The sequence below is a fragment of the Triticum dicoccoides genome, chromosome 4A, assembly GCF_002162155.2.
Source record: "Triticum dicoccoides isolate Atlit2015 ecotype Zavitan chromosome 4A, WEW_v2.0, whole genome shotgun sequence".
Taxonomy (NCBI): Eukaryota; Viridiplantae; Streptophyta; class Magnoliopsida; order Poales; family Poaceae; genus Triticum; species Triticum dicoccoides.
The window spans coordinates 743,210,717-743,225,563 of NC_041386.1; the positions used below are offsets into that span (position 1 = coordinate 743,210,717).

General features: G+C 45.4%; 1 protein-coding gene across 5 annotated transcripts; it reads left to right on the top strand.

The window, feature by feature from the left end:
- The first annotated feature begins 6,480 nt into the window (after positions 1 to 6,480).
- On the top strand, positions 6,481 to 9,322 carry LOC119288341 (receptor-like protein kinase 7). 5 transcript variants are annotated; one of them, XM_037567965.1, is made up of 4 exons: positions 6,873 to 7,138; positions 7,246 to 7,361; positions 7,791 to 8,476; positions 8,572 to 9,322. In XM_037567965.1, the coding sequence occupies exons 3-4, from the start codon at positions 7,831 to 7,833 to the stop codon at positions 8,928 to 8,930; spliced, it is 1,005 nt and encodes a 334-aa protein (XP_037423862.1). In that variant the 5' UTR covers positions 6,873 to 7,138; positions 7,246 to 7,361; positions 7,791 to 7,830; the 3' UTR covers positions 8,931 to 9,322. The 5 variants fall into 5 exon arrangements, with proteins under 5 accessions (XP_037423864.1, XP_037423862.1, XP_037423863.1 ...); XM_037567967.1 differs by lacking the exons at positions 6,873 to 7,138; positions 7,246 to 7,361 and adding an exon at positions 6,481 to 6,589; XM_037567966.1 differs by having other exon boundaries at positions 6,873 to 7,361; positions 7,780 to 8,476.
- The last annotated feature ends 5,525 nt before the right edge of the window (positions 9,323 to 14,847 follow it).

Consider the following 14,847-nt stretch of genomic DNA (forward strand, 5'->3'; position numbering starts at 1 on the left):
TGAAGGACCAACTCCCGATCAAACTTCAAGAATGGAGAGCGCCAGCAAAGCCACATCCAGATGTTACTTATGTCGACAAGAATCAAAAAGATCTGCTTTGGGATACTCTCATGGAACATTTCACCCTACCAGATCATTTCACAGAAGCAGATGTGCAGAAAGTCAAAGAGGCTGCTCTTAAGATGATGGCGACTGCATTCAAGAACTACAAGAATGGTGAATGGAACAAGTACGTCAACGGAGGAAGGAAGACTCCAGTATTCAAGGGAACACTGGAGAACCAACGTGATCATTGGGACAATTTCGTGAAATTCAAGGATTCGGAATTAGCTAAGGAACGGTCGAGAATAAACAAGAAGAATGCTGAAAAAAAGGATAAGTTCCATAAGCTGGGGCCAGGTGGCTATGCGGTGGCAATGCCTAAGTGGGATAAGTCTGAGAAAGAGATGGAGGATGCAGGTGTCACTCCGGCTACTAAGAGCTGGCCCCCCAGGGTCAGGACTTGGTTCTATGCGCATGGGGGGGAGTTGGACCGGGAGACAGGCAATGTTTCGACGAGGGCAAGTCTGAAGGGAGCCGACGATGCGATACTTGTTGCAATAGAAGAGGCACGAGCGGGGGTGTTCTAGCCCAACAGAGAGAACGACGAGCTTACGCGTGCCCTGGGAAATCCTGAACACCTGGGAAGAACACGAGGCAAGGGCGCTCTGCCGTGGTATGAGGGGTTTTCAGAATGGAACAACGACTACAGAACCCGTGCGAGAAAGAAGATTGCGGAGGAGAAGAAGAGGAAGATGGAGGAGGAGCAGAGGAAGCGGGACTATGAACGCCTTCAAGGCCTAGAAGCAAGTCAAGCGGAATTGGCAGTCAAATTCCAGCGGCAGCAGGAGCAGATCGACTCACTTACCCATCAAAGGGGGTCTCAGCAGCTGCAGCAGCTAGCGGATGATCCAGCATTGGATAGCACCGGCCCATCCATGCCGAGAAGCAGCGTGGGTTCCATCCCGGACGACCCAATGCTGGGTAGATACCCCGTGGATGACATCACGGAGAACACTAACTGCGAGCTACACGTCAAAATGAATAACATATCCATGAAGGTGGCGGACGGCTGTGCTTTCACAAATCCCCCCGAGGCAACCTTCCATTGCAACCCGATTCCAGCGGGCTTTGCTCGTGTCATGGTTGATGAGGTGGACCCACCATATTCGGGGCTACAGCTTGACATTGCTGGAGGTGACAGCGAGCGCTTTCTCGGAGAGGCCAAACATCGTATCATCATATGGAAAAAGGATTGCATCATCTTTCCAAGGCCACCGACACCGCGTCACCCGAGTCCTCGTCGAAGTCCGCCACCGAGTCAGCAGACTCCCGCTCGTCCAAGTCCGACAAAGTGTCAGGACAATCCTCCTCCTCCAAGTCCCGCAAAGTGTCAGGACAATCCTCCTCCTCCAAGTCCGCCACAGCGTCAGACGTCCACTCCTCCTCCAAGTCCGGCACAACCTCAGGCCACTCCTCCTCGTCCAACTCAGTCCCGTCAGCCGTCTCCGCCGCCTCAACAATCACAGAAGAGACACCCCGCAGCTATGGTGCGTAGCGGTACGAGTCGAGGTAGTACAGGAAGTACAGGCGGAGGCAAGCGATATAAATATGGTCCAAGCCTCAAGGCTCTTCCGCAGAGGTCTTATGACAGGTCCGAGGAGGAAATCACAGCCATATCGAAGGCCGAGGTGGAAGCCCATTTTGCACCGAAACCGCCACCGCCGCCAAGGGAGAAAGTGCCTGAGGAAACGATTGACCACTTCATTCGTATGGCTCAACCACCAGCTTCCAAGCCTGTTGACACAGACTATGAGCGCCACATCAGGAAGTTAAATCGAGCACGTCTACAAAGGGAGGCGAGCACGTCTACATCGGGATCGAGCAAACAAGAAGCAGCTGCCAAAAAATGCGGGAAAACCATTCCCCAGCTGGGAGAACAGGCGGCGCAATCGATCCCCTCGCTTGTTGTGCCAACAACAGGTGACAGTACGCGCCCCCAATATTATTGTGGACAAACAGTGCATGTTCCCGAGGTGGGCAATGTGGTAATAACGGAGGAGCATATAATGCAGGCTGAAGTTCTCAACATCACTGTTGGACAACTCCTCGAGATTGAGCCCATGCCTTTGCTTAGAGAGGATGAAGTAAAACGGAAATATGTCCGGGGCCAACCTTTGGTCGCGCCAGACAAGGTCAAGAAGCTCCCAACGAGAATGTATGAATTGCATCAATGGTACATGAACATTACCAAGATTTCAGATCGAGTGTCCCTCATGGTGAATGTCAAGGAGGACCATTACTACCATGAGAAAGCTGGGTCTGTTGAGTATTTAGAACTGTTTCAGTTATACAATCAGGACGCACTCGACAAATCTATCGTCAGTTGTTATTGTCTGTAAGTGATCTCTTTCTATAATTTAAGTCTCAAGCTAGCTGTAGTGATCCTTTTGATCAATCATTACCTGTAATTATCCTCACTATATTCTTCTCTGTGGTATTATGCAGGATGAAGATATATGAAATGAGAAAAGGTGGACGCTATGGCATTGGGTTCATTGACCCAAACACCGTTAATGAATTCGCATGGAAGATAAATGAACATCATGCAAAGGAAGTAGAGGACAGCATGCTAGAGTTCTTGAAGCGCCTCAAATACAATGAAGATATACTACTTCCTTACCACTTTGGGTGAGTCACACTGTCTTGTACTACAAATTCTCTGTTTTTGCCTACTAGCTAGCTACATGTTTTTGCTTACATATGCCTGCTTAATTAAGACATGTAAACGTGTGTGCATGCAGATTTCACTGGGTCTTGTGTATCATTAAAGTTGACGACGGAACAGTTGAAATACTGGACTCATTAATCTCAAAAAACACTGACTTTAACATCTTGTATCGGATAGTCAACAGGTAATTTCAATCATTATTAACTATATATCTCGGCCTATTTAGTTCGTCATTTCATGATATGAACTATTTAATAACCCCTTTATTCATTTTCTTTATCGCCGGGCAGGGCTTGGGCAAGATTCATCAGCGTCACGGAAGGTGAATGGAAACAAAAGCTTCAATGGTTTCGACCCAAGGTAATTAGTAATTAAGTAGTACTAGCTAGCTAGCTAGCTGCCATCTCTTTAATTATCATGCTTGATTAATTTTTATCTGATCAAATTCCATTCTTGTAAAGGCCCTGAAGCAGGCGCAGGGGACTGATCTGTGTGCATTCTGCGTTTGCGAGAACATTCATATGATGGCGTCCGAAAGGAGCAGATCTCAAAGACAACAATGGGTACGCTTGTCAGAACACTATTCACAATTTTTACACCATTATCGATATCTAGTCACACAACTAATACACATGCATATTGATCTCCTTCTTAACAGTTCAAAGAGGTGCGGGAGAAGCTCATAGAAACGGAGCGCGTAGAAGCACTTCAAGAGGAAATAGCGGGATTTTTGCTCGACCAGGTCATAAATCCGAATGGAGAATTCTATTACCCGCTACCGCCCCCATGAAAACCACTTTCAATTGTCATCGTGCTCCGAAGGCACCAATTAGACTGGCTCCGAAGGCAACATTCATATGTAGGAGAAATTGTATATAGCTATACATGTGTGTATGTGTGAATTAATTAATATGGTGGTTTAATTTGTGAGACATTGATGTGATATATATATGCATGATTGGTTCTACTAGAAATTATATATATATATATATATATATATATATATATATATATATATATATATATATATATATATATGCATGACGTGTACAATGTGTAGTATCGTAAAATACCAGCAAACGAAAAAGAATTAAAATGGAAACACAAAATTAAATGAAAAAGAAATCATAAAACTAAAAACCCTCCAAACCTTATAGTACCGGTTGGTCTTACAAACCGGTACTAAAGGGCTCCAGGTCCACGGAGCTGGCTCGTGCCACGTGGTTGCCCTTTAGCACCGGTTCGTGCTGAACCGGTACTAAAGGGGGGGGGGGCTTTAGTGACCACAAATTAGTGCCGGTTATGTAACCGGCACTATAGGGCCTTACGAACCGGTGCTAATGCCCGGTTCTGCACTAGTGACATTGGTTCCTACATATTCTACGAAGATCTTTATCGTTCGAACCGTTATGACAACATACGTAATTCCCTTTTTCTGATGGTATGTTACTTGCCCGAGATTTGATCTTCGATATCTCCATACCTAGTTCAATCTCATTACCGGCAAGTCTCTTTACTCGTTCCGTAATACATCATCTCGTAACTAACTCTTTAGTCATTTTGCTTGCAAGCTTCTTGTGATGTGTATTACCGAGAGGGCCCAGAGATACCTCTCCGATACACGGAGTGACAAATCATAATCTCGATCCATGTCAACTCAACAGATACCTTCAGAGATATCTGTAGAGCATCTTTATGATCACTCAGTTCGTTGTGACGTTTGATAGCACACAAGGTATTCTCTCGGTTTCCGGGAGTTGCATGATCTCATAGTCAAAGGAATATGTATTTGACATTAAGAAAGCAGTAGCAATAAACTGAACGATCATATGCTAAGCTAACGAATGGGTCTTGTCCATCATATCATTCTCCTAATGATGTGATCATGTTATCAAATAACAACACATGTCTATGGTTAGGAAACCTTAACCATCTTTGATCAACGAGCTAGTCTAGCAGAGGCTCACCAGGTACACGGTATTTATTTATTTATCCACACATGTATTTAAGTTTCCGATCAATACAATTCTAGCATGAATAATAAATCTTTATTATGAATAAGAAAATTTAATAATAATAATAATAACTTTATTATTGCCTCTAGGGCATATTTCCATCAAATAGGTGCACATATAGCTACTCAGTGATCTCGTGGAGCATATGTGGACCTACAATGAAAACGAAAGAGCTAATTTCTCGCCAAAAAAAAGAACCAATGAGCTAATGTTTGAATTATGCACTTCAAATAAATTTTATGTTCTAACTATATATTTTTGCTACCAACAAATATTTATTTACATGTGATATTTCACATGTATAATTAACGTGTATAGATTTGCATGAATTTGATGGTTTGCATTTGATCGAGATCCAGATCGAGACGACCCTGACCGAAACCCCGCCACCAGCGCCGCCGCAGGGACGCACCACCACCTCCCAGCCCTGCAGCCACCGGGAGCCCCACCAGACCTGGGTAGGGTACGAGGGGGAGAATATCAGGTGCCCCCGGAGCACCTAACCTTAGGTGCTCCGATGCAACCTCGGCCGCTGGATTGTGATCCAGTCGGCAGCATCATGGGGATGTGGACCAAAGCATCATTTCAGGAATGTTCGGGGCGTTTTCTGCAAGATATTCATGCTAGATTTGTCTTTTTTGTTTCTCAATGTGTATTTTGAATTTCGATTCGAATTTTTTATAGATTGTACACTCATGTGATGTAAATATCCACAAATTTTTTTGAATTTTTTTAAAACATTTGGATGCGCATTTTGAAATTTTGAAGCATGAGAGCCCTAGATATTCTCCCGGGTACGAGAGACTTGGGTTGCCTGATACTATAACTAGATCCATAGAATGAAACTTGGCCGGTAAGGAATCACACCACGCGCGCGCGGCGTGCTAATTGCTAAACGGCGAGAGAATTGCGTAGCACGACGGTTCTCGGCTCCAAACTGGGCGAGGTGGCTAGCTGCTCCCTCCCGTTTGATTATGTTGAACGCGGAGCCGGAAGGAAAGTCGCGGGAAGCTTCCACTTGATTATGTCCACGTCAATTTAGTGATATGTACGCGGATTCGACGCTTACCAAACTTTTTTTTCCGAAACATAGTACTCCGCGCGCGGATTCGACGCTTACTTTCAGAATTCAGAAAGAACAAGAAAATAACAGAAATAGTACTAATAATATAGGTAAGCGTCGAATTCTTTCTGAATTCTGAAAGTAAGCGCACTGCACAATTGGTATTGAACAGTGCTGAGTGCTGACACTATTCATAGCCGGTTCGTCTTTTATTTTCGTTTCATGAAATGTGGATTGTGTTCGACGCCAAATTCACAGTCGTTATTTTCCGCCTCGCCGGTGCTGCACCCTGCAAACTCGCCGCTCAATTTCTGCCAGAGTTGCGCCGGCCGACGGCAGAGATGCTGTAGGAAGGTCGAGCCCAAGCCATACCCGGCGGACGTCGCCGAAATCGGAGAAGTAGCTGGTCGTTCCAGTCGTCGTCGTTGCCTTCCTTCCCGGCGTCATTCGCCCCGCCCACGAACCGCGGCAGGACCGCAGCACCGGTGCTCTACTCTGTCGACTCTAATCCAGGTGGGTGTGCGTGCGAGGGACCAATATCGCCGATATTCCTTTGCTTTCGTTCGCGGCTATATAAGTACGTTCTTTTCGTTTAAGTGCTCCCTCACACAATCAATCACATTGTACCAACTCTCTTCTTCAGGCTAGGGCCCCAGTGTACTGCCCACCTGGATACTACTGCCCACCTGGATACTACTGTCCGTCTGGAGCTTCTTCTTTTTTCTGATCCTACTAATCCAGGTACGCAGCCTGCATGCCTCGTTCGTTCCATTTATGTACGTGTAAGAAGAAGAGTATACTTTGCATCAGTTTTGTGGTTCAATCGTTTGATATGGTGCCCTTTTTTTGTGCGGGGCTCGTCACCAAGATCATCTCGTAAAAAATAAAGAACATTCGTCTTCTTTTTCCTCATCCTCATCCATATGATGACTAGTCAGCCCTCCTCCTCCTCCAACTCAGATCTTAAGTCCGCGTCCGGTCCTCCATACACCCGTGTCTCTCTCTCTCTCTCTCTCTCTCTCTCTCTCTTCCATTCCCCAATCTCGACTGTCCCTGTTTCGATCCGGAGATGACGATCAGGGGACGCCGGCGACCTGGCCGTGCTCCAGGCCCAAGGCCGCGCCTCCCAAACAGCACCACGACGCGCTCACGCGATACCAAGTGGGTCGCCCACGGACCGCCAGGAAATTCGGCTTCTCAACGTCGACGTCGACCCCAAGGCGCACCGCAGATCGACGTTTAGAAGCCGAATTCCTCAACGCCGCCGCCGTCACTCCACCACCATAGCTGGTGATCCACCGTCAAACCTCTTTCCAATCACTAGCTCTTGTCTGTGCACAGGATCCTCTCCTCCCCTCTACGTTTCCCCTCAACCAATTTGATTGATGATGCCGCAGACGCCGCCGCTCGATCTACACCGCCGACCCCGCCTGCCTTGTGCCCTTCCCCTTACGAGCGGGCAAACTCGTCTATGCTCTATAACCACTCAACTGAGCAGCAGCAGCAGCAGCAGGTGAGAATGAGATACATGCATGCAGCTGGGTTATGAATGTTATCATCTCATTTGCACTAGGAACTTGCTGGATCCTATGCAAAATAAACTGCAATGATGCAGGCTGGCTAACATGTGTTGTATATATATACAACTATATATATCAGTAAAAGTTATATATCATCATCTCAGTTGTTTCGCCCTTCTATCATGTTGATGTATGAAGAACCATGCAAAATAAACTCTGCACCACCAAAATTAGCATATTCTGTTGGTCTTAACTGAAAGTGCATCCTCAACTATTTCAAAAGCCACAACAATTCTTCAGATTCACCATTCCCTTGTCGTTTGCTGTCAACATCTGTCGCAAACTATATTACAAACATGGATCTCTCTGTATCTTTCCAAAGTTATTGTACTGAATACTACTCATAAACAGAGCATCTGCAGGTTGATACACACACACTCCTGACACGGACGCGCCGAGAGAATGCAGTTCTGGAGCCGTGTTGCGGCCATGCTGCCCATTGAGCTCAACAATCAAGGCATAGTCGACAACCTCACCGAAAATAATAAGACCAGGGTGTGGGTTAGCAGACGGATAGGGGAGGACCAACTCTACTTGGTGCATGTTCAGCGCACTCCAGGCATTGGTCTCCCGACCTCACTGGTCGTCAAGTATTTCCAGAACATGAACCCAACACCGCTACTGGATGACAGTGTTAAGAATCGATGCAAGTCAGAGATGATCCTGTTAGCTAGCATCTCACACAACAACATCATCAACGTCCTAGATGTCATCGAGAGGGATGAGGCCGTCATGCTAGCCTACAAGTATGAGGTGAATGGCAACCTTGGCTACTGGCTGCACCAGCCCAAGGATGCCGGTCGTCCATTGTCCTGGCCGGAGAGGAGGACCATCGCCATCGGCGTCGCCAAAGGGCTCTGCCACTTGCACCATGGATGCAACAAGCCGATTGTCCACCACAACATCAGCTCCCACAACATCTTGCTTGATCAGAATTTCAAGGCCGTGATAGCCAGTTTTGGCGCTGCACAGATGAACATGGTCGGCCTCAACCAACCGTTGCCGATCGCGGAGATTCCGGTTGGTAACTTTGGGTATGCAGCTCCAGGTATGGCAGGGGATCGTTGCACACAATGGTTTTTGTTTCTTAACTAGCTTGGTCTTTTAACGACTTATTACTTACAGGCAATTGATTATTTGCAGAATATGGTACAGCGCCAGGCCAGCTGACGGAGAAAGTAGACATTTACAGTTTTGGTGTGGTGCTGCTAGAGCTCGTCACAGGGCGGGTGGCGAACGGAGCTGGAGCGGATGGTCATTTGGCGATTTGGGCACAGGATAATTGCAATGAGCTGATGGCAAATCATCGGGAAATGTTCATGATGGTCGTCGACAGAGAGATCCCAGATCGTGCACGATACATGGAGGAGATGGTGATGGTGTTCAGGCTGGGTGTGGATTGCACCGCCAGGGGTCCGCATCTAAGGCCGTCCATGCAGATGGTTCTCAAACGTCTCCGCCGGGGCCGATTCCGTGCCCCCCTCAGCTGCTACCTACTGTGAAGCCACCGGCCAAACAAACAATTTTGCTATTCCACAATCACCTGAAATCTTGCAATGTTTCAGTTGATCTTTTTCCCTTGGATTGTGGTTGTGATCATCTGTTGTGTTTTGTGTGGACTCCTGGTTGGGGAAAACACTACCAGAGAGAGAGAGAGAGAGAAGCGAAGTCCTAATTGACCACAGCTTCTGCAGCCCTGTTTGTTTTGTTTCAGCAGCTGCTAGCCGGAGCCTAGTAAGCTTAAGCAGATGATAGCTGGAGTACGTAGTATGTCGGTTTGGTATTGAGTCTAGTGAATTCAGTGAATTCAGTACTTATGTCGGTTCCAGCATGTAGCCTATATAAAGGCAGGTCTTTATAATACTTCAGCAAGCAATGAATTTTCTACTTCCTACATGTGCTTCTCTTCTGCACCTTTGATTATCTAATCTTACCCCACTTCTCTCCCACTGAACCATGGCGTCTGGCAAGTATCCCACCCCACAACATGTTTATTATCTTTATTATGTGATATTGCCCAGTACATAATTGTCTTTATTATGTGATACTGCCAAGTACTTACTACCTTTATTATGTGATATGAACTGATGATTTGAAACTATATTTAAAAAAATGCAAGTGCGATAATGTGTTTTGTGATTTCTAAAATCTTGCCAACAATGAAATCTAGTATTGCGTAGGTGTCTATGCTTTATCTGGTTCCCTCTGGTTTCATTCATCCTGTCTTGTTAATATTCTCCCTAACAAATTTACTACATGTTTTGTTCCCTTCCCTAATATTTTATAAGAATTTAACATTACACTTACTAAATTTAAATTAACAATTATTAGAAAGTTCTAAACACTGTTATATTATGTTGAACCGACACTTAGCCTTACATTGTGTTGGAGAGAGTAGGAAAAGAAATAAGGGCAACTTTTTTTTTTGCAGAGAGATGTAAAAGATGTTACTCCACACATTCAATGTCATACAATTACAGAGATGTTACTCCAACACACATAACAGCACCACATTCAGTGTCATACAATTACAGAGATGTAGAGTTGTCAGTATTAAATCATTCAATTTTTCCTGAATAGACTTTTAAGCTCAGGCAGTAGCTCTAGGCAACACTATAATACATAATTTGGCAGGCCTCAAGTAAGAACTGCAGAATTATTTTGTCACCAAACTTAAATAAAATTTGGCTCCATATAAAATTTAAATAAAAGAACACTTTGGCTCCATATGATAGGAGTATGTAGTCCAAATAATCATCTTCTTAGTTGAAAGTCTTTAATTCACATAGTCCTAAAATTTCTAACTTGACACATAAATTAAATTTGACATCAATAAAATTTAGACAGTGAATACAGTTTGGACAGTACTCCACTGTCAAATTTTCAGTGAGCGAAATTCAGTTTTGACAGTTTGGAGACAGATGGAGTAAAATTCAGTCTTGACAGTTTTGACAGTGATTAGGCCACAATGGCAGGCACCAACTTTGAAGCACCACCGCCTGATCATTCCTCGTCAGCAGCTAGCTAGACGCTGAAATTACATATTCTAACCTCAGCATCAGCAGCAGCTACACACTAGATCGAAATGCACTAAGCTAACTGCTGAACCCTCATGTACCAGAGAAAATATTAATTCGTCACATGGGCATCCCAAAGCCCCCAGAGATCTAAAAGGTCTCAAATTTTTAAATCCTAGAAACAGTTTCAGTTAACTGTTTTTCAGTTTTCAGTTAATTGCAAATTTAGAGTACACCACATCCTGCAGGTTTCAGGTTTGAGGTTTTACAGTAACAAATCTTACTAAAGTTTCCTTTACTCCAAAAAGAAGCTACACTACTGTAACTTGGGTAATTTCAGATTCAGCAATCTACAGCACACGCAAATTCAGATTCAGTAATCAAGAGCAATCTACAGCACAAGCAAATTCAGATCCAGTAATCAAGAGCAATCTACTGTAATCCACAGATTATTTTGTTAAAGATCAACAACATCTACACCATTTCACCCTAGAGCAATCTAGAGCCTACACGGTGAAACAGGAGAGCAAGTAGGAGAAAAACTGGCGTACATGGTGCGAACAGGGCGGCCGATGCCGACGGTGAAGACGTGGTCGGCGAAGTGGCTGGAGGCGAGCGGCGGCGTGCGCTTGCAGAAGTCCCCGGCGGCGCGCGCTTGGAGAAGTCCCCGGTGGCGCACGCTTGAAGAAGGCTGAGTTTAGCCAAGACCGATTCTTGGTGTGACTGTGGAGTCGATCTGAGCAGATGTAGTCGGGACCGGCTTCGTAGTCGACGCCGTCCAGCCAGCGAGGAGGTTGTCGACGACGCGCAGGGCCAGCTCCGGCTTGCCGCCCTCGGGGAAGGATGCCGCCGTTAGAGAGCAGATCGAAAAAAAAATCAAGCCTCTCCTAGCCGTGGTCTGCCATGGGGAACGAGGAGAGGAGCGAGGAGGGGGAAGCAACGCGGCGGCGGTGTGGGGCGGGGGGGCTCCGGCGAGACACGGGAGAGCTGCGCGGGGGAGCAGAGGATGGGAGCTCCGGCGTGGGGGAGACGAGCAGGGGAGCTCGAGCTCGGGGGTGACGAACGGGGAGTGCGGGTTGTGTCGGGACTTTGCGGAGGTTTTTTTTTGTAAAATGATCACAACTTTTTCCGAACGGAGGGAATAGTAAGGTTGTGCTCTCTCCGTTCCATAATTCTTGTCGTGGTCTTGTCATGGATTTAGTTCAAATTATAGAAGGGAGGGAGTACATGATTGATTGATGTGAACTGAAACTGGATCTGAAGAATTATCTGAAGCCCAGCCCTGCCCTGTACATAGCTAGCTGCAGTACCCTTAATCTCCCTGTATTTGTGCCGCATGCAGTGCTGAGCAGCTAACCGCGAGCTGATACTTAATGGTGAAATCGTTTGCATTTGAGTTCGGTTTCTAGAAACTAGAGATGCACTAGCTAGTAAGTAGTATCGAGATCGAGAAGCGCGTGTCAGAAGAGGCTCATGGCAGCTTGTGATTTGACACTCTGAACCAGTTCCCTGTTTCTTCTGTCTTCAGTAAGCAAAATGCACTGTTGTTGTAGAATAATGCTACACCCACGAAAAATTACGTGGAAATTTTACATAACGGCTGACGTGGAAATAATACATTATACTAGTATAAGAAACCAGACACCCGAGATTTCTCCACTTTGTTTTCTAATCCAAATATTAATCAGCAATTGCACCATGTCAAAGATGAGGTGCCCAACTGACGACTGAAAGTTCAGTCTCTGAAAATGGGACCCACACGGTCCAGTGCATACTCGTATTTCCTTTTTGTACTGGCCTTGACCTCTCCCCTTGACTGAGCCACTCTCCCCTGTCAAGAAGCAGAGCTTCCATTCTTTTAAGAGACGGCATCACTACAATTTAAGCTGAGTGGCCAAGCACCAGGAAGCTCCATTAGTTTAAGAAAACCACACGAGTACTAGTAGGAACCAGATGATTTCTCCACTTAGTTTTCTAATCCCAGGATTAAGCAGGGTTAGACTATGCCAAAGATGAGGTGCCCAGCTGGCTGAACACAATATCACACGTACATGTCAAATACAGTATAATAAATAGTTCCAAATCATAAGTTTATATCACATGATAAGACAGTAAATACTTGAGAGAATTAGACATCTCAATTTCTTTCAATTCAAATTTGACAAATGCTATTGTTCATAGAAGCCTGGGATTACGAAAATATAAAAATTTGACAATGCCTTGGTTCGTTACATGTTCTCCTGATTGCTTTGGTCGTCTAGCAGGAGAAGGGAAGCGCAAATATAAAAAGTGATCCTGCAGAATGTAACAATCCCCAGAATGATGTTATTTCAAATACCAGTTGCTCAACTCGCAACAAGAATTCTGCATACAGAGAAGAAAAACAAGCAGCAGAATTCTGCAGAGGTGATATACCACAACTAGCAGCCGTCAATAGGACAACAAAAATGTCCAGGGAAAGAAAGACAGAGCGGCCCGCAATGTTACTTGTACTTGAGATTTATCTAAAAAGTTTACCATGTCATCATATGGACCATTCGTGAGTGACGTGATCCTTCCAAAAAATATAACGAGCACCAGCCCAAAACAATTGTGCAAACTCCTAGATCAATTTATATGGGTTGCAGTTAAGGTTGCAGATCTGGGGCATAAACTGTACACAATCTTCCTAATGAGCTATTCCTAACATGAATGAAATCATAGCAAAATGACAGTCAAAAGCTCAACATGAGAGAAACTAGGTTGGGAAAAAGGGACTGAAGTTCCAATGCACTGCAAATATTTAAAGTCCCTGGTAACTAGGCTTGGTTGCTGATAGCGCAGGCTGTGACTTGTGGATTGCAAGAAATGGAACCCAATTAACCTGAATTATGCTAATACAGTTGCAGCCCTACCTCTCTTACAGCAGATCAACGTATCAATCTAACCAATTTCAAATACAGACAGAGAGGATCTGCCCTGGCCTATGTCAATGTCTACCTACTCTTACTTAATTTATATTGCCTTCTTTTTCTAAGTATCTCCCTTTTTACATTTCTAAGTATTGCCCTGGCCTACGAATTTCTTAGTCATTTATAATATTTGGTCATAAAACAGATAGACCCACAAACTGGCCAAATATTTGCCCTTTCTGCAGATTTGATCCCAAGTTGAGAGAGTGAAAGGTAAAAAAAAAAATGACTAGCACAAATATTGAATTTAAGTACTTCGGCCCTTAGCCCTCTATGCTTGTATTCCTGGGAGGAATAGCTCTCTCCTATACCTCCCCCGCTCCAGCCATCCCATCGGGCATACCCTCCCCCTACCCCTGCCCCACTGTCCAGCGGGGCATTGCCCCCCACACCCCGCCCTCCATATTGCCCCCCGCCGCGGGCTCGGTCCGTGCGCTTCATCGCTTCGACGTGTCGCCGGTCGTCGGCAACAACTCCCCTGCGAGCTTCGTCCTTCTCTGCTGCTGGTGGCTTTGGAAACGCCGCAATGCATGTGTCTTCCGGGGAGACGAGATGTCCCTGGTCGCTACGCTCAAGGCCTGTCGAGATGACGCGGTGCTCCGGCGTGGCCGGATGAAGGCCGATGATCAGTCCCACATCGACGTTTGGTTGTCTGTCCTTAGCTGAGCCGCGTGACTCGCGAACTATGAGAGTTGCGCTACGCTCTCGCCCCCTCTTGTACTGAATATACTATCGGGTGGTTTTGCCCTTTTACGCAATATATGCAGGTGGTGGAAGGGCTCCCCTTCCCCCCCGTTGAAAATTCAAAAAAAAGAAGTACAATACAATAGCAACAATCCTAGAGGCATCCATCATCTGTTCCTTTTTGTGTGAAAACAAGAGCTTTTCTTTTGGAGTGAAGGAGCCAACCAGTTCCCAATTTCATCAAGAAATCAGTGTGTTTAGAACACTAAACCCAGACCCCAGCATAGGCCAGACACTGAAACCAAGAACTACAACTTCACCTTTTAAGGCACGCAGTTTTAGCTTCAAGCAAGAAGGGAACATTAATAGAATAACTGTCTAAATGTTATTCCTCCAAAGACAAAGCTAGGCTGAGTATTGGTACAGTACCACACTTCAAACAATATGCTAGTTTTGAGGCGAGGAAATAGCGACAGACCAATAAGCCATGTAACCAATAAAATTTGCTAACCTTGATGATGTCTGTTCACTTCAAGTACAACCTCATTGGTGATGTATCTGAAAGAAAAAGGACACACGCCCAATAAGAATTCACTAAAAGAAATGGAGATTAACACAACAGATAAATTATTCAGGCACAAACAACATGATGTTTCATATAATCACCAATTTACAATCAGTATGTGCACATATAGCCCTGCTCCCAGCCATTCCGTGGGGCATAGCTCCCCTTATCCTGCTACACTCAAGATTCATCAATCCTGCTG